The sequence below is a fragment of the Heterodontus francisci genome, chromosome 19 (assembly GCF_036365525.1).
Source record: "Heterodontus francisci isolate sHetFra1 chromosome 19, sHetFra1.hap1, whole genome shotgun sequence".
NCBI lineage: Eukaryota > Metazoa > Chordata > Chondrichthyes > Heterodontiformes > Heterodontidae > Heterodontus > Heterodontus francisci.
Genome location: NC_090389.1, coordinates 67,033,226 through 67,055,760, shown reverse-complemented (window position 1 = coordinate 67,055,760; position 22,535 = coordinate 67,033,226). Strand labels below are relative to the sequence as shown.

The 22,535-nt window shown below is 42.8% G+C and overlaps 1 protein-coding gene across 3 annotated transcripts in view; it reads left to right on the top strand.

The window, feature by feature from the left end:
• The first annotated feature begins 8,996 nt into the window (after positions 1-8,996).
• The window catches only part of atg7 (ATG7 autophagy related 7 homolog (S. cerevisiae)), a 202,028-nt gene continuing 188,489 nt past the window's right edge, over positions 8,997-22,535 (top strand). For all 3 annotated transcript variants that reach the window (XM_068051846.1, XM_068051847.1, XM_068051845.1), the window contains exons 1-4: positions 8,997-9,175; positions 9,306-9,360; positions 13,871-13,988; positions 15,252-15,329. In XM_068051846.1, coding sequence (XP_067907947.1) covers positions 9,022-9,175; positions 9,306-9,360; positions 13,871-13,988; positions 15,252-15,329 — 405 coding nt within the window. In that variant the 5' untranslated portion in view covers positions 8,997-9,021. The remainder of the gene's footprint in view (positions 9,176-9,305; positions 9,361-13,870; positions 13,989-15,251; positions 15,330-22,535) is intronic.

Here is a 22,535-nt window from a genome sequence, read left to right as displayed (position 1 = left end):
AACAATGAGAAAGGAACAGTTATTTTCAAGAAAAGAAAAACAGATGTTTAGACAAAGCAACAGCTGTGCATGACCTGGCCTGACCAGCATGAAAACAAAAGGGAAAAGTTCTTGGGAAAAAACAAGTTCATACTATTGATTGTAATTGATTACAAAGTGATTAATTACTTGACTTAATCAGAGTACAATCACACTCAATTTTAAATCAATGTCTACAAAATAACCTTTAAAAATTCACTACTGGTTGAATACAGGTTTTTTTAAAAAAAAATCAACAGCAAAGCAAAAGCAAGGTAGAAGTAAAATGCAAAAACATACAAAAAGTAGTGGCTGCAAGCCTCAAGGCGCTGGTAAAATTCTACAGGATACACTTCAGATAGCATCACATTGTTTAGTGGAGTTTATACCAGAAATATGACCCACAAGCTCTGCATCCAATGACAAGATTGACTGGATTTATGTCCTTTTTAAAACACTATCTAAAGGCAGTGTACCTCTCATTTTGCAACAAAATCCAGTTTGCAACGGACAATATCATCTTCTTGGACCACCCATAAACAAAGGAAAGCATATCATGCAAGACTTTTCTTGGTGGACTATTATTCATTTGAGAAAAAAACATGCAACTTGGTGTAAAATTTCTAAACTACAACCAAATTCAGTGCTCAGATGAAGAACTGCAAGGGATTCAATAAGGCAGCATCTAATATGCTTAAATGTACTGTTGATTTGTTAGCCATAGCTCAGTTGGTAGTGCTCTTTTTTCTGAGTCGCAAGGTTCTTGTTTCAAGTCCCATGTAGGGGCTTGAGCACAAAATCTATGCTGAGGGAGTTCTGCACTGTTGGAAATGCTGTCTTTCAGATGCGATATTAAACTGAGGCAGCATCTGCCTACTTGGGTGGATGTAAAAGACTCCATGACACAATTTAAAAGAAGATAAGGGGAGCTATCCCTGATGTTCTGGCCAATATTTATCCCTCAGTCATCACAAAAAAAAACAGATTATCTGGTCTGTGCCACATTGCTGACTGCTGTGAGCAAAGTGGCTGCTGTGTTTCCGACATGAAAACAGTAACTAAACTTCAAAAGTACTTCATTGGCTGTAAAGTGCTTTGAGATGGCCGGTGGTTGTGAAAAGTGCTGTATAAATGCAAGATTGCTTTTCATTTTTTTTCAGAATTGTCAATCTTTTTCTTCATAGTGGCATCGGAATTTATCAGTCATCGTGAGAGTTCGACCAAATATTGAGTCCAATAAATCATAGCAATGTGGTTGACTCTTGCATGCCCTCAAAATGGCCTAGCAAGCAGGCACCGGACCTGATGGGGTATATTTTCATCTTCACCATGTGGTTGATGATGGAATCGGAATACCTGGCCATTATAGAGGCCGCTCAATTTTCATTGCCAGAATACAGCCAACACGGTGAAGACATAAATTTACCCCAATTAACACACTAAACATTTGCTACTGTAGTGTTCTGGCAACCCATATGCACATATGAGTGTCATTAATCACTCCCTGCCTTGCAACTTATTTTCGACCTTCCCTTTGTCCTTTACTCACTCACCATCCACATCCCCCCCCACCCCCCAACAATCCTTTCAGCCGGGATTCCCCTCCAATCGGCAGGGCCTTTGCCCTTGGCCATCCTGAATTTATTATTTCTACTTGCGTGTCTGAGGACGTCTCCATTTTGAGGTGCCCTTGCGATCCCCAACTTGCCTCAGCAGCGCACACCTCCCCCTGTTGCATTGCTGAGGATTCAGAGCTGATGGCTCTCTGATTGGGCCAGCAGCATCAGGAGCTCATCTGCTCTCTTTAATAGGACGGCAGGCCCGGAGGTGGCCAATTAGGAGGCCACCTCAAATAAAATCACCGAGCCAGTCTTGCTGCTGGCAAGTGAAAGCTCAGGACCACGATTTGGTCCCGACATCAGGGTCCCAAAGCCTGTAGTAAAACTCAGTCTACTAACTGCTACCTGACCTGCTCAGTATTTGCAGAATTTTCTGTTTTTATTTCAGATTTTCAGCATCCACAATATTATTGGTTTCAAGAAGAGAAGGATTGGAACAAATTTTCAGATAGCGGGTTTTTGTATCACAATTAAGTCAGTAGCCTGTTTGTGGTGGTTTGGGGCTCCCCCCGCACGGTGGCGGATTGCAGCTATGCATGCATTTCCATAACATGAATACTCATTACCCTACACTTAGTTCAAATTAAGTGCTACCTGCCAGATTAAATTAGCAGCGATGGTATTTCCGTGCCACCCGGTTTATGTTCACCTAAACGTGGCGTACACCAGTCGGCTTTGTGCAGTTGTGTCTGAGGTCAGTGATTTCAAGTCTTGAACTCATCGGCACGAGGAAGGCCAACATTGGAATGGATGTTTGGCTCCAGGCTCGGCACCAACAAGGGTGAATCTTCTCAGGCGATGGCGGGGAAGGCATGGGTGGGAGGGGGGGGGGGGGGGCGGAGGTGCTGGGATTTCATGAAGGAGTAGGGGAGGTTACTGGGGCAAGACATAGGGTGGGGTGATCAGGTGCATGGAGGAGCAGAGAGGGTAGCCTGTGAGGACAGGGTGGGGTCTCGGATGGGTGGAGGAGCAGACAAGTGAGGAGGGCAGGGTTCAGGCTGTGTAGTGGTTGTTATTGATGCTGAAGCTGGCTGTGGCCGGTTGCAGGGGTTGGTGAGTTGATGTGTGCATGACCGTAAACAGATGGTCATGAGGGGCCTAAAGGGAGGGATGAGTGCTATCATCATCGGGGTCCTGAGAGGCAACATCAGGGTACTGGCTGGTAGAGGGAACCATCACAAGCAAATAAAAATTATGAGGGAGTGGTGGTGATTGGGTGCAAACTGCAAATGAAGGTAAACCCAAGAACAAATGATAGTAAGCTTATTCTGTGGCCACAATCAGCATATGCTTCGAAAGGCTGCTGATCCTGTGGCTTGCAACACAGAATGATTTATTGACATATGGTTCACGGTGTTTCAGAGTGACGGCGAGATCCACCAATGAAAGTCATCCCCACCGCATGATCATGTGTCTCCCTAGCCCGTCGCCGCACCTTTAATTTGTAAGTAAAATTGCAGGCGAAAGAGGAAAAAGGGCAGAAGCGGAAGTTCCGCCAACTTCTGGTTCCACCGTCGGAAACGCCGTGGAACTCATAAATTCCTGGCCACGGTGGTACATGGAATCTGGCTCAACAGAAATGCTTCTAACCACATCAAGCCGGAAACACTTCACCTGCCTTAGAGTGTCCTGATAAATAATTATTCATCAACACTTGCCCTGACCAGTATTTATCTGTCAACCAGCATCATTAAAAGAGATTGTCTGGTTATTATGACATTGCTGTTTGTCGGACCTTGCTGCAAGCAAATTGGCTGCTGTGGTTTCTATATTACCAGTGACCACACTTTAAAAGTACTTCATTGGCTATAAAGTGGTTTGGGATATTCTGAAGTTGCGAAAGGCACTATATAAATGCTCGTCTTTCTGCTTTGTGACCTTTTCCTGTTAATATAAATGCAAGTTATTGTTGGTAAAAAAATTATCAAACTACTTGCATATTTTAAAAGCCAAATATTATGCAAAATATTTATCTGAATACATTTATCAATTTTCTATAAATAGGAACAGAAGAAATGATTAAAAAGCATTGACACATTGCAAGCAAAGAAAATGTTCCCCAATATTTGTTGATTTGTTCTAGGCTTTCAAAATGTCGCGGGCCTCCCCGCGAGTGGCTCTCTGGCAGAGCAAGACTACACCTTCTTCTGGCAGGGCAGGGATCCTGAAGAACCAAGACAGCATGGAGTGGGCTTCGCCATCAGAAACTCCTTGCTCAGCATGATAGAGCCTCCCTCAAATGGCTCGGAACGCATACTGTCCATCCGACTGCTCACCACCTCTGGTCCAGTACACCTACTCAGCATCTATGCTCCAACACTCTGTTCCGCACCTGAAGCTAAAGACCAGTTCTATGAACAACTCCATAACATTAGCAGCATCCCCAACACCGAACACCTATTCCTGCTGGGGGACTTTAATGCCAGGGTTGGGGCCGACCATGACTCATGGCCCTCCTGCCTTGGGCGCTATGGCGTTGGAAGGATGAATGAGAACGGGCAGAGACTGCTTGAGTTGTGTACCTATCATAACCTCTGCATCACCAACTCGTTCTTTCACACTAAACCCTGTCACCAGGTTTCATGGAGGCACCCAAGATCACGTCGTTGGCACCAGCTAGACCTCATTGTCACAAGGCGAGCCGCCTTAAACAGTGTTCAAATCACACGCAGCTTCCACAGTGCGGACTGCGACACCGACCACTCCCTGGTGTGCAGCAAGGTTAGACTCAGACCAAAGAAGTTGCATCATTCCAAGCAGAAGGGCCACCCGCGCATCAACACGAGCAGAATTTCTCACCCACAGCTGTTACAAAAATTTCTAAATTCACTTGTAACAGCCCTTCAAAACACTCCCACAGGGGATGCTGAGACCAAGTGGGCCCACATCAGAGACGCCATCTATGAGTCAGCTTTGACCACCTACGGCAAAAGTGCGAAGAGAAATGCAGACTGGTTTCAATCTCATAATGAAGAGCTGGAACCTGTCATAGCCGCTAAGCGCATTGCACTTTTGAACTACAAGAAAGCCCCCAGCGATTTAACATCCGCAGCACTTAAAGCAGCCAGAAGTACTGCACAAAGAACAGCTAGGCGTTGCGCAAACGACTACTGGCAACACCTATGCAGTCATATTCAGCTGGCCTCAGACACCGGAAACATCAGAGGAATGTATGATGGCATGAAGAGAGCTCTTGGGCCAACCATCAAGAAGATCACCCCCCTCAAATCTAAATCGGGGGACATAATCACTGACCAACGCAAACAGATGGACCGCTGGGTTGAGCACTACCTAGAACTGTACTCCAGGGAGAATGCTGTCACTGAGACTGCCCTCAATGCAGCCCAGCCTCTACCAGTCATGGATGAGCTGGACATACAGCCAACCAAATCGAACTCAGTGATGCCATTGATTCCCTAGCCAGCGGAAAAGCCCCTGGGAAGGACAGCATTACCCCTGAAATAATCAAGAGTGCCAAGCCTGCTATACTCTCAGCACTACATGAACTGCTATGCCTGTGCTGGGACGAGGGAGCAGTACCCCAGGACATGCGCGATGCCAACATCATCACCCTCTATAAAAACAAAGGTGACCGCGGTGACTGCAACAACTACCGTGGAATCTCCCTGCTCAGCATAGTGGGGAAAGTCTTTGCTCGAGTCGCTCTGAACAGGCTCCAGAAGCTGGCCGAGCGCGTCTACCCTGAGGCACAGTGTGGCTTTCGTGCAGAGAGATCGACTATTGACATGCTGTTCTCCCTTCGTCAGATACAGGAGAAATGCCGTGAACAGCAGATGCCCCTCTACATTGCTTTCATTGATCTCACCAAAGCCTTTGACCTCGTCAGCAGACGTGGTCTCTTCAGACTACTAGAAAAGATCGGATGTCCACCAAAGCTACTAAGTATCATCACCTCATTCCATGACAATATGAAAGGCACAATTCAACATGGTGGCTCCTCATCAGAGCCCTTTCCTATCCTGAGTGGTGTGAAACAGGGCTGTGTTCTCGCACCCACACTTTTTGGGATTTTCTTCTCCCTGCTGCTTTCACATGCGTTCAAATCCTCTGAAGAAGGAATTTTCCTCCACACAAGATCAGGGGGCAGGTTGTTCAACCTTGCCCGTCTAAGAGCGAAGTCCAAAGTACGGAAAGTCCTCATCAGAGAACTCCTCTTTGCTGACGATGCTGCTTTAACATCTCACACTGAAGAATGCCTGCAGAGTCTCATCGACAGGTTTGCGTCTGCCTGCAATGAATTTGGCCTAACCATCAGCCTCAAGAAAACGAACATCATGGGGCAGGATGTCAGAAATGCTCCATCCATCAATATTGGCGACCACGCTCTGGAAGTGGTTCAAGAGTTCACCTACCTAGGCTCAACTATCACCAGTAACCTGTCTCTAGATGCAGAAATCAACAAGCGCATGGGTAAGGCTTCCACTGCTATGTTCAGACTGGCCAAGAGAGTGTGGGAAAATGGCGCACTGACACGGAACACAAAAGTCCGAGTGTATCAGGCCTGTGTCCTCAGTACCTTGCTCTACGGCAGCGAGGCCTGGACAACGTATGCCAGCCAAGAGCGACGTCTCAATTCATTCCATCTTCGCTGCCTTCGGAGAATACTTGGCATCAGGTGGCAGGACTATATCTCCAACACAGAAGTCCTTGAAGCGGCCAACATCCCCAGCTTATACACCCTACTGAGTCAGCGGCGCTTGAGATGGCTTGGCCATGTGAGCCGCATGGAAGATGGCAGGATCCCCAAAGACACATTGTACAGCGAGCTCGCCACTGGTATCAGACCCACCGGCCGTCCATGTCTCCGTTATAAAGACGTCTGCAAACGCGACATGAAATCGTGTGACATTGATCACAAGTCGTGGGAGTCAGTTGCCAGCATTCGCCAGAGCTGGCGGGCAGCCATAAAGACAGGGCTAAATTGTGGCGAGTCGAAGAGACTTAGTAGTTGGCAGGAAAAAAGACAGAGGCGCAAGGGGAGAGCCAACTGTGCAACAGCCCCAACAAACAAATTTCTCTGCAGCACCTGTGGAAGAGCCTGTTACTCCAGAATTGGCCTTTATAGCCACTCCAGGCGCTGCCTCACAAACCACTGACCACCTCCAGGCGCGTATCCATTGTCTCTCGAGATAAGGAGGCCCAAAGAAGTGTTCTAGGCTTTCAAAATGTGCATATCTCAATTGGAAAGTTTGTTTGAGAAAATCCAATAGGATATGAAAAAAATGTAACAATCATATTAAAATAATTAATAATAATGAAATCCCAGATGTTTCCAGCTTATATTATCTCAAAGTGAGTATAGCTTTGTGCATGGCTGATCACTAATGGGAAGACATCACAAAATATGCACTCCTGCAACAGTCCAGTTTAAAAAAATTGTTACAGATAAGGGGTAAGGGGTTCCCACTGTACACCTCCAATAATGCTTTAGCCCTTGAATGTCTTTATGGTCAAATAAACAGACGAATGACATTTTTTTCTACCTGCGAGAAAACCTATTTTTAAACAAATCCAGAAATGATCGCAACCTCACTCACACACCCAATCACCCACACAAGAAAGGATAGATAGAGAGAAAAGGATAAGAGGCAGTTTAAAATCCCAAGTGAGGTAAGCATTCGTGATTTATAGAAGATTATTGAGCCTCCTCAGGAGGAAAGTTCTCTTTAAAAAAGTTGCAGGCCTGATTACTTGCAGAGGTACTGTATAGCTCTAGTGGTTGTAATAAAGCCCAAAGCTGGTGGTGTGTAGTTTGTTACCTTCACAGATGAGTTTGTCTCAAAGTCACTTTGTGATGTCTCTGCCATGGTGGCTGTTCTTGGCCAGCAGGGTTCTTCTCTTGCCTGTCGGATCCTTCTCACAGGCTTTCTGTGATATTGGCTTGATCTCTCCCCCCCTCTCTCTCTCCAGAGATTTACCTTTTAAAGATAAAAATCTATCACATTGGAGCTTCTGTTAGGAGATGCATGGTCCTCTCCCTTGCTGTGACCACACAATGGGCCAGGATGATAACCATGGCCACCGTTTGATGTTTGAATGGGAATCATTCTGTTGTGATGTTGTTGTTTCACACCTTATTCATCTTAGTTTGGCTATCAGTTAGACTGTCTCCAGCATCCTCTGTTAGTTCATTCATGTCGATCAGTCATTAATGTGCAATAGCTCCTTTCAATTGCAAAGGGGTTCTCCCCAGAGCTATTTCAGATGAAGTTAACAAGCTTCATCTTTGCAGACGTGTCTGTGGATTTCCAGTATAGGAGGGGTCACATGGACACTACTCCATTTTGACTGTGGTTCACATGTCCAATCTCGTGATTTAGTTTTAAATTTATAATTCCTCCATATCATTTTATATTTCATCACAGCTCCTTCTGTGCATGACGAAATATATAATTTAAGTAATTTCCAAGACACCATTTTGATACAAAAAATTGTAGATCAGCATCAAAGTACAGTACAGAAGCACATGATTCCTAAGAGTTGTGTGCTCACATACTTCAGTTGTGGTATCACAATATAATGACTCTCATATGCCAGTCAATAACCTCTCACTCCTCGTCAGGTCCTGATTAACAATGTCTCCTCAGTTAAAATTTTTTCTACTTTGTTTTCAACAAAGTTTAAAAACACATTCCAATAATTAATGCATATATATTTTCCTATAGGAAAATGGCAAATGTAACTCCATTATTTATAGAAAGGTGAGAAAGAAACCAGGAAATTTTAAATCAGTTAGTCTTACATCTGTTGTGAGGTAGTTATTGGAATCTATAAGTAAAGACAGAATGTGAGGGCAAGAGTTTGGAGGTCATGTAAGAGACCTTCTGGAATAGGTTCCAATAAAGTTGGTATACCAAATAAATACAAGGTGTCAGAAAATACTTGCATTTGTATAGCACCTTTCACGACCTCAGAACGTCCCAAAGCACTTTACAGCAGCCAATGAAGAACTTCTTGAAGTGTAACGTAGGAAATAAGGTTCTGCATTAAAGAGCCTATGTGAACATTTTAAAAGCAGTGAGTTAGCTAACATTTCTCTTTCACAGAAAACCAGAGTTACTGCCCATTTATCTTGCTGGTTTTCAGCTACATAACAACAGTACCTGTACTCAAAAGTTATTGAGTGTTGCAAAGTTCTTTTGCTTTGCTTTCCTATAAAGATCCTCAGAGCTGTGGGAGGATGTTATATAAATGTTGGTTTTTTGACAGTGTGCCCCTTCTTCAGTCCCCTCCTCCTCACCTGCTCTCTCCCTGGCTGAAAGAATGGGGAGCTTTCTCGGTGATGTCATGTTGCAGCGCCAGGCTGTCGCTAGGTGACACGCTTTGTGTGCGCCGCCGCTGAGTGAATGCGGAAGTGGCCGGGATGGAGCTCGCTGGCAGTGGGCGGCTGGTGCTGCAGTTTGCTCCCTTCAGCAGCGCTTTGGATGCAGGTTTCTGGCATGAACTCACCCAGAGGAAGCTGAATGATTACAGGCTGGACGAGAGCCCCCGGAACATCAGGGGCTATTACTATAACGGTACCATCATGGGGTCACGGTCATGGGTTTAATTTACAAAGTCCCCCCCCCCCGTTATGTATTATGCTAAAAAAAATTTAAAACATGCGGCAAAATAAAATTAAATAAACTGTATTTTCTTATTCGAAAGGTGATCCTGCTGGACTGCCAACTCGACTAACATTGGAGTTCAGTGCATTTGATGTGTGAGTAATTGTACTGTGGGGACAAAAGTAAATTATTTTGCCAGCATCCATAAGGGAAGTTTAAGCGCTTTTCCTACTGTTTGATCATTATGCTGCCTCTTAGTTGTCATCAATTTTAATTTCAGTCTCAGTAGACGTCAGTTTTAATTGTGTCCAATGCTGTTGCTATCTGAGGACCTGCTGGAACTTTGTTAAAGAGCAATGGCAGCGTCAGTATCATGCTTCACCTTCACTGAATCGGCCTTCACTGCAGAAACTTAAATAAAGGGTGTTGTCACTGCCAATAAACTTGTATGGCAGCCTTTCCCTACTGTTTGTAAACATGAAGTAATTTGCATTGAAATGTCACTGTAAATGACATGCGTTCTCCCTGACATTCATTCCTTGATGTGATAAATTTAAAACTACAAAATTAATAAATCATCTTTAGCCCCCATGTATGTATCCCCTGATTAAAATCAAGAACTACATATTTGCTGGCAGATTATTGCTACTTTGAAGTATCATAAATACAAGCTTAGTTTGAAATGAGCTGATTTAAATTGGGAATGTTTTTTTCATGAATTGGAAATAAGACTGTATTCTGTTACTTCAGTGGTCCCCAATTCAGTGCTGAGGCATTAAATTCCAGGAATAGTCCTTGTTATAATGGTTATTGCGGAATCATCTACAATAACAAAGACAGTTCCAGCTACCCTATCTACAAAACAACAAAATGCCTTGGCTAAGGTCCTTTTATGATTAGTTAACTCAACTTGTGGAATGCGCAATAATTCCACTAACATATTAATCGAGGTGAACCACTGAAAAGTTTAATCTTTAAAAAGCTATTGAAGCTATAATTTGAGGTGATCAGCATAAGCTGATAATGTTTTTGATTATCTGATCAAAGATTTATCCTGTGAAGTATGTTATTTTGTTAACTGTGAGCATCACTATAATTGGATCAGGATGCCAAAACTTTACCAAGACTTTATTGTATTAACAGGCTGTGCAGAGCAGCCCAATTAGAATGTCACCCATCCACCAGACCTTTCCAAACATCACTAGACCTAACAGTGTTCATTATTCACTGATCAAAGAGGTCCTGGCCACTTCACAACTTTGCGATTAACAGGCATATTTTCGAATGCTCCTGCTGAAGTTTTGAGGATAGACTTTATAGTGTTTCTTTTTGTATTCTGGAAGGTTCTAAACTGAAATGCACACAAATAACTGGAGTGATCTGGTTATCAAAGGGATTATACATGCATGATGGTTGAAACAGTTTCTTGATGCATTGAGAATCATGAATGATCAACTATGTTTTCATATGTTTCCCTTCAGTGTAGGAGTAAGGTGGAAACTGAAACAGGTACATTGTTGCATTCTGACTATACCTCAATGGTCGCATTATACCACAGGAATGCTGCTGATGAGAGTGCTGTAGGCAACAAGTCTGTAGTATAACTGACACCATACTCTGCCCCTAAGAGGCAGCAAACTTTACTGGTTTGGGTTTTATGTGCTACATCTAACTCAAACTAGCTACTGCAATTATTAGCCATACTTGGGTTGGATTCATCATTTTGGAGTCTGGCTGTGGATTGGCTAACCTGGTTGCCTACCCATGTACTTTTAGCACTGCTGGTCAGAATGTCATTGGTGAAGGCCCATGACCAGAGCATTTTGCACATGTGCAATTGTGCACATGACATTGGCAAAAAATCTGCATGTGCAGTTTATACCATCCCACAGTAAAAACAGGGTGGAACAGCACAAAGAAGCAGACATTTCCATTGGAAGTGGATTCAAAATATAAAAGGGGTGTAAATCTGTCAATTTTTATAGAATAAATATCAGTGCATCTTCAATAAAAATTTGAATTTGAAATCTGAATTTCACAATGTGAAATGTTATGATCTTCAGATTCCAAACTTTGTTTGCTGAATATAATGTAAAGATAGCAACCCCCAATGTTTTGAGGATGTAATTTAATGCTTTCAGAAGATTCACTGGGGAAAGCAATTATTTTGCATGCCATAACTGATTGTAACACTTAGTGAGTTCTAAATAAATCCTGCACAGTGGTTTGTTAATTCAAGAACTTAATTTTCGCATTAAATCAATCCTTTTTTTTAGCTCTTAATTCTAAGTGTTCCTCATTAATATTGGCCTCACTGACTTGCAGATCATGTGGTTCTGCAATTGGGAGGGCTTTCGTTTTGTTCTGATTTTGAAGTCAGAGTTATACAGCACAGAAGCAGGCCCTTCAGCCCATCGTGTCTGTGCTGGCCATCACGCATCTGACTATTCTAATCTAATTTTCCAGCACTTGGCCCGTAGCGTTGTATGCTATGGCGTTTCAAGCGCTCATCCAAATACTTCTTAAATGTTGTGAGGGTTCCTGCCTCAGCCACCTCTTCAGGAAGTGCGTTCTAGATTCCAACCACCCTTTGAGTGAAAAAGATTTTCCTCAAATCCCCTCTAAACCTCCTGCCCCTTAGCTTAAATCTATGCCCCCTGGTTATTGATCCCTCCGCCAAGGGAAAAAGTTTTTTCCTATATAACCTATCAATGCCCCTCATAATTTTGTATACCTCAATCACAGAATCACAGAATAATACCATGCAGAAGAGGCCCTTCGGCCCATCGAATCTGCACCGATGCATTAAAGACACCTGACCTGTCTACCTAATTCCATTTGCCAGAACTTGGCCCATAACCTTGATTGTTATGACGTGCCAAGTGCTCATCCAGGTACTTTTTAAAGGATGTGAGGCAACCCGCCTCTACCACCCTCCCAGGCAGGGCATTCCAGACCGTCACCACCCTCTGGGTAAAAAGGTTCTTCCTCAAATCCCTCTTAAACCTCCCGCCCCTCACCTTAAACTTGTGACCCCTCGTAACTGACCCTTCAACTAAGGGGAACAGCTGCTCCCTATCCACCCTGTCCATGCCCCTCATAATCTTGTACACCTCGATCAGGTCCCCCCTCAGCCTTCTCTGCTCTAAGGGAAACAACCCCAGCCTTTTCAGTCTCTCTTCATAGCTGAAATGCTCCAGCCCAGGCAACATCCTGGTGAATCTCCTCTGCACCCTCTCCAGTGCAATCATATCCTTCCTATAGTGCGGTGCCCAGAACTGTACACAGTACTCCAGCTGTGTCCTAACTAGCATTTTATACAGCTCTATTATAACCTCCCTGTTCTTATATTCTATGCCTTGGCTAATAAAGGCAAGTATCCCATATGCCTTCCTAACCACCTTATCTACCTGTGCTGCTGCCTTTAGTGATCGATGAACAAGTACATCAAGGCCCCTTTGTACTTCCTAGGGTCCTAACATCCATTGTATATTCCCTTGCCTTGTTAGTCCTCCCAAAATGCATCACCTCACACTTCTCAGGATTATATTCCATTTGACACTGCTCCGCCCATTTTACCAGCCTATCTATATCATCCTGTAATCTTAGGCTTTCCTCCTCACCATTTACGACACCACCAATTTTCGTGTCATCTGCGAACTTACTGATCATACCTCCTATATTCACATCTAAATCATTAATGTGCACTACAAACAGCAAGGATTCCAACAACAGCACCCAGTCTCTGACATTTCAATGAACCATGATGTGAGATGGAGCAGCCCTGCTGTTACATCATTGTGACCATCGAATCAATGTGATCAAACTGAAGGAACTGCAACTGACATCCTAGCCACTTTCTAAAAAGAATAAGACAGAAACCACAAACCATACGCTCATTTTTCAATTTGTTCCCCTCTCTTAAAGACTTTGATTCCTTGTTGGATACAATTTTGGATGTGCTCTGGGAGTTTGCCCAGCTCGCTGTTTGTGAGACTTGACCGTGAGTGCCATTAGGCTATTTTAGCAAGGACAGATTTCACAGCTACGCCTGATGCTATCCTTGTCCACAATAGCATGAACCCTGAATTATGATCATGAGTGTGCTCCTTGGTCAGGGTTTCCTTTCCTATCCTTGGGATTTTGTGGTCCTACCGCCTGCCCATTTCAAACCAGGGATGGAATCTGGGATTTTCCTGGTCAGTATGCCTCAGTTACTCACTGGATAAGCTTAACCATCAGGGAACTTGCTCACCTTTATGACCAAAAACATAATTGAGTGCACTGATCTTAAAACCTATTGTCAACCTGCTTGTACTGACAGTGTGATTATATAAAGTCAAATTTGGTGCATTAGTTACTCTGGTATGAAATGCACTTGTGACATTAATGGCACTTGTCAGCTAGCAAAAGATCACTCACAAGAAAGCAAAGTATACTAGTTGACACATAAACTCTACTTCATTGTCAGTGTGCCAGTTATTAGTGTTTAGTCAAAGTTGCTCAATGATCCTTTGGGTTTCTTCAGTCTTCCAATCAAAGGACACTTTCAGAAGTACAGTTGAATTCAGAGTAAATAGCATATGCTTGGAACCACTACAATGTTATCAATATTCTCCTTTCTGTTGGACTGATCAAAGAAATTTATTTTGAATGTTCACTTAGGAATGCTGTGACTCCACCTCGGTGTTGCCCTGCTTTTGGCACTCTGTATAATACCAATACTTTACAGTCATTTAAATCCATTGATAAGAAGGCCTTGCTGGAGCAAGTGGGAAAGGAGGTGAGTGGCAAAAAGGAGCATTTTTTATTCATAGTCAAAACTGGGTGTTTGTAGTTTGTAAATTGTACAGAGTTAAAGAACATATATCAGTTTGTAAAAACATTGCTTTGTTTACTGTAGTGAGGAGAATGGTTTCAAGAGTCTATTTCTTGATGCCTTTTTAACCCCCTTTGCACTACAAATACAATTGATCCACATAAACTTTTTTCACTTAATTCATGTGGTGGGAGGCTTGACCTCAATCTCAAGAAGTGATGATTGTGATTGTTTTATCCACACTTAGATTATGTACAGGGCAGATATTGATGCCCTACAGGATACCAGAATGAAATGGGATAGTCTGGTATGAAATCAGATTTGCACAACTTGCATTAAACATAATTTGAAGTTACTTATGAGCTAAGTTAACTCAACTGCACTTTTTGCAAAACTTCAGTTCCCTGCAAATTCGTTAGACTCAGCAAATTCAGTGCTCTAACTCCAACATGGAATCTAATGTGATCACAGTTAGCATTTGTTTAAAGTGATTCTTTAAATAGGAGTTGTGCATTCTGCTAAAGAGTAACTGTAGTATTAGGGATAAACAAAGAACAGTACAGCACAGGAACAGGCCATTCGGCCCTCCAGGGCTGCGCCGATCTTGATGCCTGCCTAAACTAACACCTTCTGCACTTCCGGGGCCCATATCCCTCTATTCCCTTCCTATTCATGTATTTGTCAAACCAAGCTAGTTCCTCAATTATGGGACATAGCAAATAAAAAATGAACATCTGTAATAGATATGTTATTTCTGAGGACTGAAATAACTTATTGCAACATCTTGTCCTTTTGTATATGTATATTTGAAACTGGGTACAATAACTGCCATTTAGTTTCACCCTCGAATGAGTTTAAAATATTATAACATAGAAACAGCTATTTGCCTCATCAAATATGTGTCTGTGTTCGGATGCTGAAAGTTCATCCAAATTGAACTCCATTTTTGGTCAATAAAAGCAAAATACTCCAGATGCTGGAAATCTGAAATAAAAACAGAAAGTGCTGGCGTTACTCAGCAGGTCTGGCAGCATCAGAATTCTGATGAAAGGTCACAGACCTGTAATGGTAACTCTGTTTCTGTCTCCACAGATGCTGCCAGACCTGCTGAGTATTTCCAGCATTTCTGTTTTTGTTTTATTTTTGGTCATCTTTGATCAACTTAAAAAATTGTTTTTATCTACTGTTTGTCCTGCTTCAAGTCAAGTGTAATTATCTCTCTTATAGACTTGGGATGCTATAAAGTCTGGCAGAGCAATTGAGGATCCTTCTTTGTTGAATTCTTTTCTTTTGCTGACTTTTGCAGTAAGTAGCTTTTTAAAAAAAAATACAATATTTTTGTTTTTCAGCACCATTATATTTTCATAGTCTCCTATAAAATGAGATTCCAGAAATGACGAATTAAACAAATGTTGAATCCATTCCAGTTGCAACAAATGTTTCATTAGTTCCTATTATTCCCACTTCAGAGGGTCAGTGTTTCTTAAACAATGTTACAAATACTGTTGTCATTTAGTAGAGGAGCATTTGTTTAGATCTTTCTCATGTCTCAGAGTACATCACACAAACTTTATTATTTCGACATGCAGTGACTTTTTTAGGTAAATGTGGAAAGTCACCTTTGCAATGGACATTACCAGTTAATTTGTTTTCAGTGGTGTTGGTTGAAGAAGGAATGTTAACCAAGACATTGGCAGATAGAAATAGCTTGCATTTCTGTAGTGCCTTCCATGCTGTCAGGGAATCACAAAATGTTTCACAGCCAAATAATTACTTTTGATGCGTAGTCACTATTATTTGTAAGAAAATATTACAGCTAATTTGGACACAACAAGGTCTCGTAAATATTAAGTGACCAATGAGTCTGCTCTTGGTGTTTTTGATTGAGAGAAGAGTATTGGCTTTAACACTTTAGAAATCCTGCTCTTCTTCAAATAGTGGCTTGGGATTTCTTACATCCACGTGAACAGGCAGACTGGATTGCACTTTAATGTCTCACCTGAAAGATAGCATCTCTGACAGCAAAGTACTCCCTCAGTATCAAGCTGAAATGTCAGCCTAGTTTTTTTGCTCAAGTCTTGGGAGTTGGCTTGAACACATGACTTTGTACCTCAGAGACTTGGGTGCTAGGCCAAACGGCACTCGAGTGGCGTCAATTTATCACAGTGTTGGTGCCCAATAGTCCTCAAATAGTGTCATGGGATCTTTAACATCTACCTGAGCCAGCAGAACAGACGGGACTTCTAGTTATCTAAAGAACAACATCTCTGATATGTAGCACACTGAGAGCAGTGTTGGCCTGAATTGTACTCAAGTTTTGGAGTGGAACTTGAACCCACACCCTCTAAACCAAAGGCAACACTGTTGCCTCTTACTGAGATGACATCAAGAGTAGCTACTTAGCAGGTCTCTCTATCTATGTAATTAAAAGAATTAAATCGATCTGATGTCACACCCATTGGGCCTGATTTCAACTATGCAAGTAGATAGATTTTGGATGAGTTAAAATCTCATCCATTGTGTCTGTAGCATTATAGGGTGTTTGTCAGATTTGAATAACTGGCTTAATTTTGACATCAGTAACAATTAGGTATTTAGTTAACTGTGCTGATTTGTCTGAACGTCTAATTTTTCACTAAACAGGTAGGAAAGTTAACATTATGAATGAACATCTTGCACAAAACCAAGCAATCAAATTGTTCAAAGCTTTTTCATAGCTGCCCATTTGGAATCAGCAACTACCATAAAGTAAACCAGTTAATCAACATTCTTTCTGATTTCTTTGACCGACCATGTTGTTTGTCAGCTTTAACAAACCTCTAACAAATGTAAATAATTCATTGGAAAAGAATATTTAAACTTACACGTAAAATTGACCATGTTTTGTTGGAACGATGTTCAGTGGGTTTCTCCCAGAAAATCCACCTTTGCTTAGGGACCTGGTTTTGCTTCTTTCCTGGACTTTGCTTTATTCAGCTGGCCTTCCCTTCCAGTATTTATTTTTCAGACCTCTATTTATGCATTGCACAGTGTGCACCTACCTGCCCTCCGTCTCTTGTGCTCCTCCCTTGCCTGCCAACCTTGAATTCCCCCTCAAATATTTTTCCACTTTCATAGCTCAGATTTGAAATTGAATGTAAATTAAGTGTATTTAACTCGGGAACATTGTTGTGCCAACATTTTTGGAATTATTTTACCTTGTACATGTTTGAGATGGCAGTAGTCTCTGGATTACTTAAATCTAGCTGTTTATGATACATGGGGGCGATATGTATTTATAAAATGAATTAACAAGGAACAAAGATTTAACAAAAATCACTTGAGAAAAATGAACGTTTATATTGTAGAGTAAAATACCAGCTGTTGTACTTCTACTATGCCTCAGAGTAATTAATTGCCTTTAAATGAGTTGAGTGTCCTGTCTCTGTTCCAAATATTAGCAAAGGCTAGCAACTTGATGTTTTAAGTCAGTCCTAAACAAATAGATGAATAATGCCTTTTTAAAAAATAACAATTTACACTAGAAACTAACACTCCTGTTGCGATATTGAAAACTTTCATAAATAGAAGAACTCATTTTCAAAACATCCAACAGTTTAGCTAAGCCTTTGAATTACTTGTGATATGAGCTATTTTCCCTTTATCACCATCCCCGATTTCCCCTCAGGTGATTGGTTGCAAATGTGAGACTGGTGTCTGCAGCAACTGTCAACTTCATGATTAAAAAGGCTGCTGACATTTTGTCAGAAAATACTATTTGTTACAATGGTGGTCTCTGCCCGTCCATTTTTTTCAAAAGGAAAAACATAAACATTGTTTACAGAATTGTGTCAACTTGTTTGGCTTGCTTCATTCCTTCTGCCAAAATCTAGAATTGCCATTGAGTCGTTATTTTATTTATTTTTTATTTAGAGATACAGCACTGAAACAAGCCCTTCGGCCCACCGAGTCTGTGCCGACCAACAACCACCCATTTATATTAACCCTGCAGTAATCCCATATTCCCTACCACCTACCTACACTAGGGGCAATTTACAATGGCCAATTTACCTATCACCTGCAAGTCATTGGCTGTGGGAGGAAACCGGAGCACCCGGCGAAAACCCACGCGGTCACAGGGAGAACTTGCAAACTCCGCACAGGCAGTACCCAGAATCGAACCCGGGTCCCTGGAGCTGTGAGGCTGCGGTGCTAACCACTGTGCCACTGTTATGTCATAGAAAGAGGCCATTTGGCCCATCGAGTCCATGCCCACTCTCTGTAGAGAAATCCAATCAGTCCCATTACCCCACTCTATCCTCAAACTCCTACAAGTTTATTTCCCTCAAGTGCCCATCCAATTTCCTTTTGAAATTATTGATTGTCTCCGCTTCCACCATCTTTGTAGGCAGTGAATTCCTGGTTATTACCACACGCCGCGTTAAAAAAAAGTTCTTCCTCACAACACCCTTGCATCTCTTGCCCAAAACCTTAAATCTGTGTTCCTTAGTCCTTCTGCCATCAGCTAATAGGAACAGCGTTTCTTTGTCTACCTTATTACTAAACCTGTCATAATCTTGTGCACCTCTATCAAACCTCCCCTCAATCTTCTTTGCTCCAAGGAGAACAACCCCAGCTTCTCCAACCTCACCTTGAGCCAAAATCCCTCATCCCTGGAACCATTCCAATAAATCTCCTCTCAAGAGCCTTCACATCCTTCCTAAAATGTGGTGACCAGAACTGGAATCAGTACTCTAGTTGTGGCCTAACCAGAGCTTTATAAATATTCAGCATGCACTTTGTTAAATGCTTTCTTAAAATCCATTTTTTAAAATTCATTCGTGGGATGTGGGCGTCGGTGGCTAGGCCAGCATTTATTGCCCATCCCTAATTGCCCTTGAGAAGGTGGTAGCGAGTTGCCTTCTTGAAACGCTGTACGTCCATGTGAGGTAGGTACACCCACAGTGCTGTTAGAAAGGGAGTTCCAGGATTTTGACCCAGCGACAGTGAAGGAACGGCGATATAATTCCAAGTCAGGATGGTGTGTGACTTGGAGGGGAACTTGCAAGTGGTGGTGTTCCCATGCATTTTTTTTTTTTTTTTTTAGATTAGATTAGAGATACAGCACTGAAACAGGCCCTTCGGCCCACCGAGTCTGTGCCGACCATCAACCACCCATTTATACTAATCCTACACTAATCCCATATTCCTACCAAACATCCCCACCTGTCCCTATATTTCCCTACCACCTACCTATACTAGTGACAATTTATAATGGCCAATTTACCTACCAACCTGCAAGTCTTTTGGCTTGTGGGAGGAAACCGGAGCACCCGGAGAAAACCCACGCAGACACAGGGAGAACTTGCAAACTCCACACAGGCAGTACCCAGAATTGAACCCGGGTCCCTGCAGCTGTGAGGCTGCAGTGCTAACCACTGCGCCACTGTGCTGCCCTTGTCCTTCTAGTTGGTAGAGGTTGCGGGTTTGGAAGGTGCTGTCTAAGGAGCCTTGGTGCATTGCTGCAGTGCATCTTGTAGATGGTACACACTGCTGCCACTGTGCGTCAGTGGTGGAGGGAGTGAATGTTTGTAGATGGGGTGCCAATCAAGCGGGCTGCTTTGTCCTGGATGGTGTCGAGCTTAAAATTCAGTTAGATTGGTCAACAATGATCTGTGTTTTACAAATATGTGCGGGCTCTACTTAATTAACTCAAACTTCTTCAAGTGCTTGTTGATTTTCTCTTTGTGCCCCATCTCCCTCATTCTCTGTCCCCCTTTTTCTCTCTCTCTGTTCCTCTTTTTCTCCTCCTCTATCCCCCTTTCTCTCTTTCTCTGTCCTCCTTTCTATCTCTCTCTGTCCCCTTTTTCTCTCTCTCTTTCTCTCTGTGCCCCCCCCGTCCCCCTTTCTCTCTGACTGTCCCCTCTTTTTTCTCTCTCTCTCTCTCTCTCTCTCTCTCTCTCTCTCTCTCTCTCTCTCTCTCTCTCTCTTTCTCTCTCTTTCTCTCTCTTTCTCTCTCTCTCTTTCTCTCTCTTTCTCTCTCTTTCTCTCTCTTTCTCTCTCTCTCTCAGTGGAACGCTCAGCAGATATTTGATCAGTTTTTTTAAAAATCGCAAGTCAGTTTCACAGCTGACTATTGCTGCCAGTGGAAACAGCTGTTCCCAACTTCGGACAGATCTGGTGTTTTCCATCGGGCTTTTAAAAAAGGGAAATTTCTCATCTCCAGTCATGGATCCCTGGTGAGGAAGAGGAACGGCTCAGTAAAGTTTATATCCATGGGCTGGATGTAAACCTTTGGCGGGCCAGATCCTGGCCCGCAGGCCATAAGTTGGACAACGCTGCTTTATATCCTTGTATATTAACTGCCCAGTCCTCGTCATTTTTAGCCACGTTTATTGCCACATGGCTTTTTGTGCTTGTAGGTCACTAACCTTATTCACTAAACTTTGTCTGTTTACATACATGCATTGTGAACCTGTCTTTGTATTCCTCATGGTCTTTCTCAGTCTGCTCCTATCTAATATGGTACTACTTTCTTCTCTAGTGCTATCCACCACTCTCTCTCGTTTAGGCACCTTATTCCTCTTTACCACTTCTATATGGTAATGCCCATTCCCCTGCCAATTTAGTTTAAACCCTCCCTAACCACACTAGTCCTGTTGAAATGCATCCTGTCCCTTTTGAGTAGTTGCCTGCTGCCCCAGAACTGGTCCCAATGTCCCAAGAATCTGAAGCCTGAAGCCACACGTTGATCCTCCCAATCTTCCTATTTCTACTCTCACTAGCGTGTGGCACTGGGCGTAATCCAGAGATTAGTATCTTCGAGGTCCTACTTTTTAACTTCCTTCCTAACTCCTGAAAATTTCACTGCAGGATCTCAATACCTGCTCTCGCTATGTCATCGGCACCAACATGCACCACAACTTTTGGCTCACTCCCTTCCTCCTGCAGAATATTCCGCACCCTGTCCATGATGTCCTTTACTCTGGCACCAGAAAGGCGACGCACCATGCAGGACTCACGATGACAGTTACAGAAATGTCTGTCTGTCCACTTCAGTATGAAATCTCCTACAATGACTGCATTTTTTACTCTTTGCTGTTCACACCTCTGAAGTCCCTTGCCCATTAATGTCATGGACTGTACTCCTTCAAGGTGTTGTCACTCCCAGCTGTTTCCAAAGCTGAGTAGCGGTTCGAGAGTGGTACACACCCCGAAGACCCCTGCACCTCCTGCCTCTTCCTACTCCTCTGCATGGCCACCAACCTACTACCCTAAACTCTCACTGCCTGTGGAGTGGCCACCTCCTGGAACGTATAAAAAATGAAACACTCTTCCTCCCTGATGCTCTGCAGTGACTCCAGCTTCCCCTCCAACTTGGAAATGCTGAGCTTGAGTACAAGCGGCTGGAGATATTTCCTAGACATGTGGTCCTCAAGACACATGAAGTGTCCTGAAGTTCCGACATGGCACAGGAGTGAAAGCATCAGGTCTCAGCTGCCCATCCATGATCGAAGAAAACAATCTCTCCTCTCTTTTATAATTTCGTTAATACCTTGTCGAAACTATTAATTTTGTTTACTGCCTCAGACCTGCTCTGTGCTACTACTCTTAAAATTAATTCCCTTACAGTTATACTTAGCCCAATGGAAATTTTAATTATTCATTTTGTCATGTAGGCCCCCACCTGCCAAGAATGAGGCATATTGATTTGGTCACATGAACGTTGATTTTTAATTGTTGGAGCGAGGAAATGACTTGTTAAACAGATCAGCTGTGGCTGGAAAAATACATTTACGTACTAACAGACATCGAAGGCCCTGGAATGTGCTTCCTCACCTGCTAAGCAGGATACAATCCACAGAGGCCAGGACTGGTTAGACCAGCTGGTCACATGACTAACTGGCTGTTCCAGGGTTTTGTTTTGAACTGGCCAAGGAGAGTTTGAACTCAGAAAGACTGTTTGCTCCTGGACTGCGGAGATCTCTTCTGTCTGCTCCCATCTCTTTCTCACAAGCCTCTGAATCCACTGAAGACACATGAACCCCAAGAGAGAAAAGTCTTCTACAGCGAACAAGGTTGAAAAAGAATACTGGGCCCCAACGAAAAGCAATATCTACCTGCAATCAAGGACTCTACAGTGTGCTCGATGAACCGGAACAAAAACGCTTCAGATATTGCCTCAAATTTTTCCATTTTATTTTTCTTCTCTTTTCTGTCTCTATTTGCATGTGTGTATCGCGTATGCATGTTAGCGTGGGCGTGTCATGTATCCGTAGGCATCAACTGAATTAGAGTTTAAGTTCAAGTTTAATAAATTTCAACTTTTCTTTAAACTAAGAAAGCCTGTTTCTGCTGGTTTCTTTGCCTTATAATTGGAAAGCGGTGAACAAGGATCCACCAAGGGGGAGCTAAAAACACGGTGTGTTTAAAATTAAAGCCTGTTACGGTAAGACCAGGTGAAGGCTGAGAGGGACCCCTAGACACCTTCTTCACCTAGTCGTAACAATTGAATTAGTTATGCTATGAGTT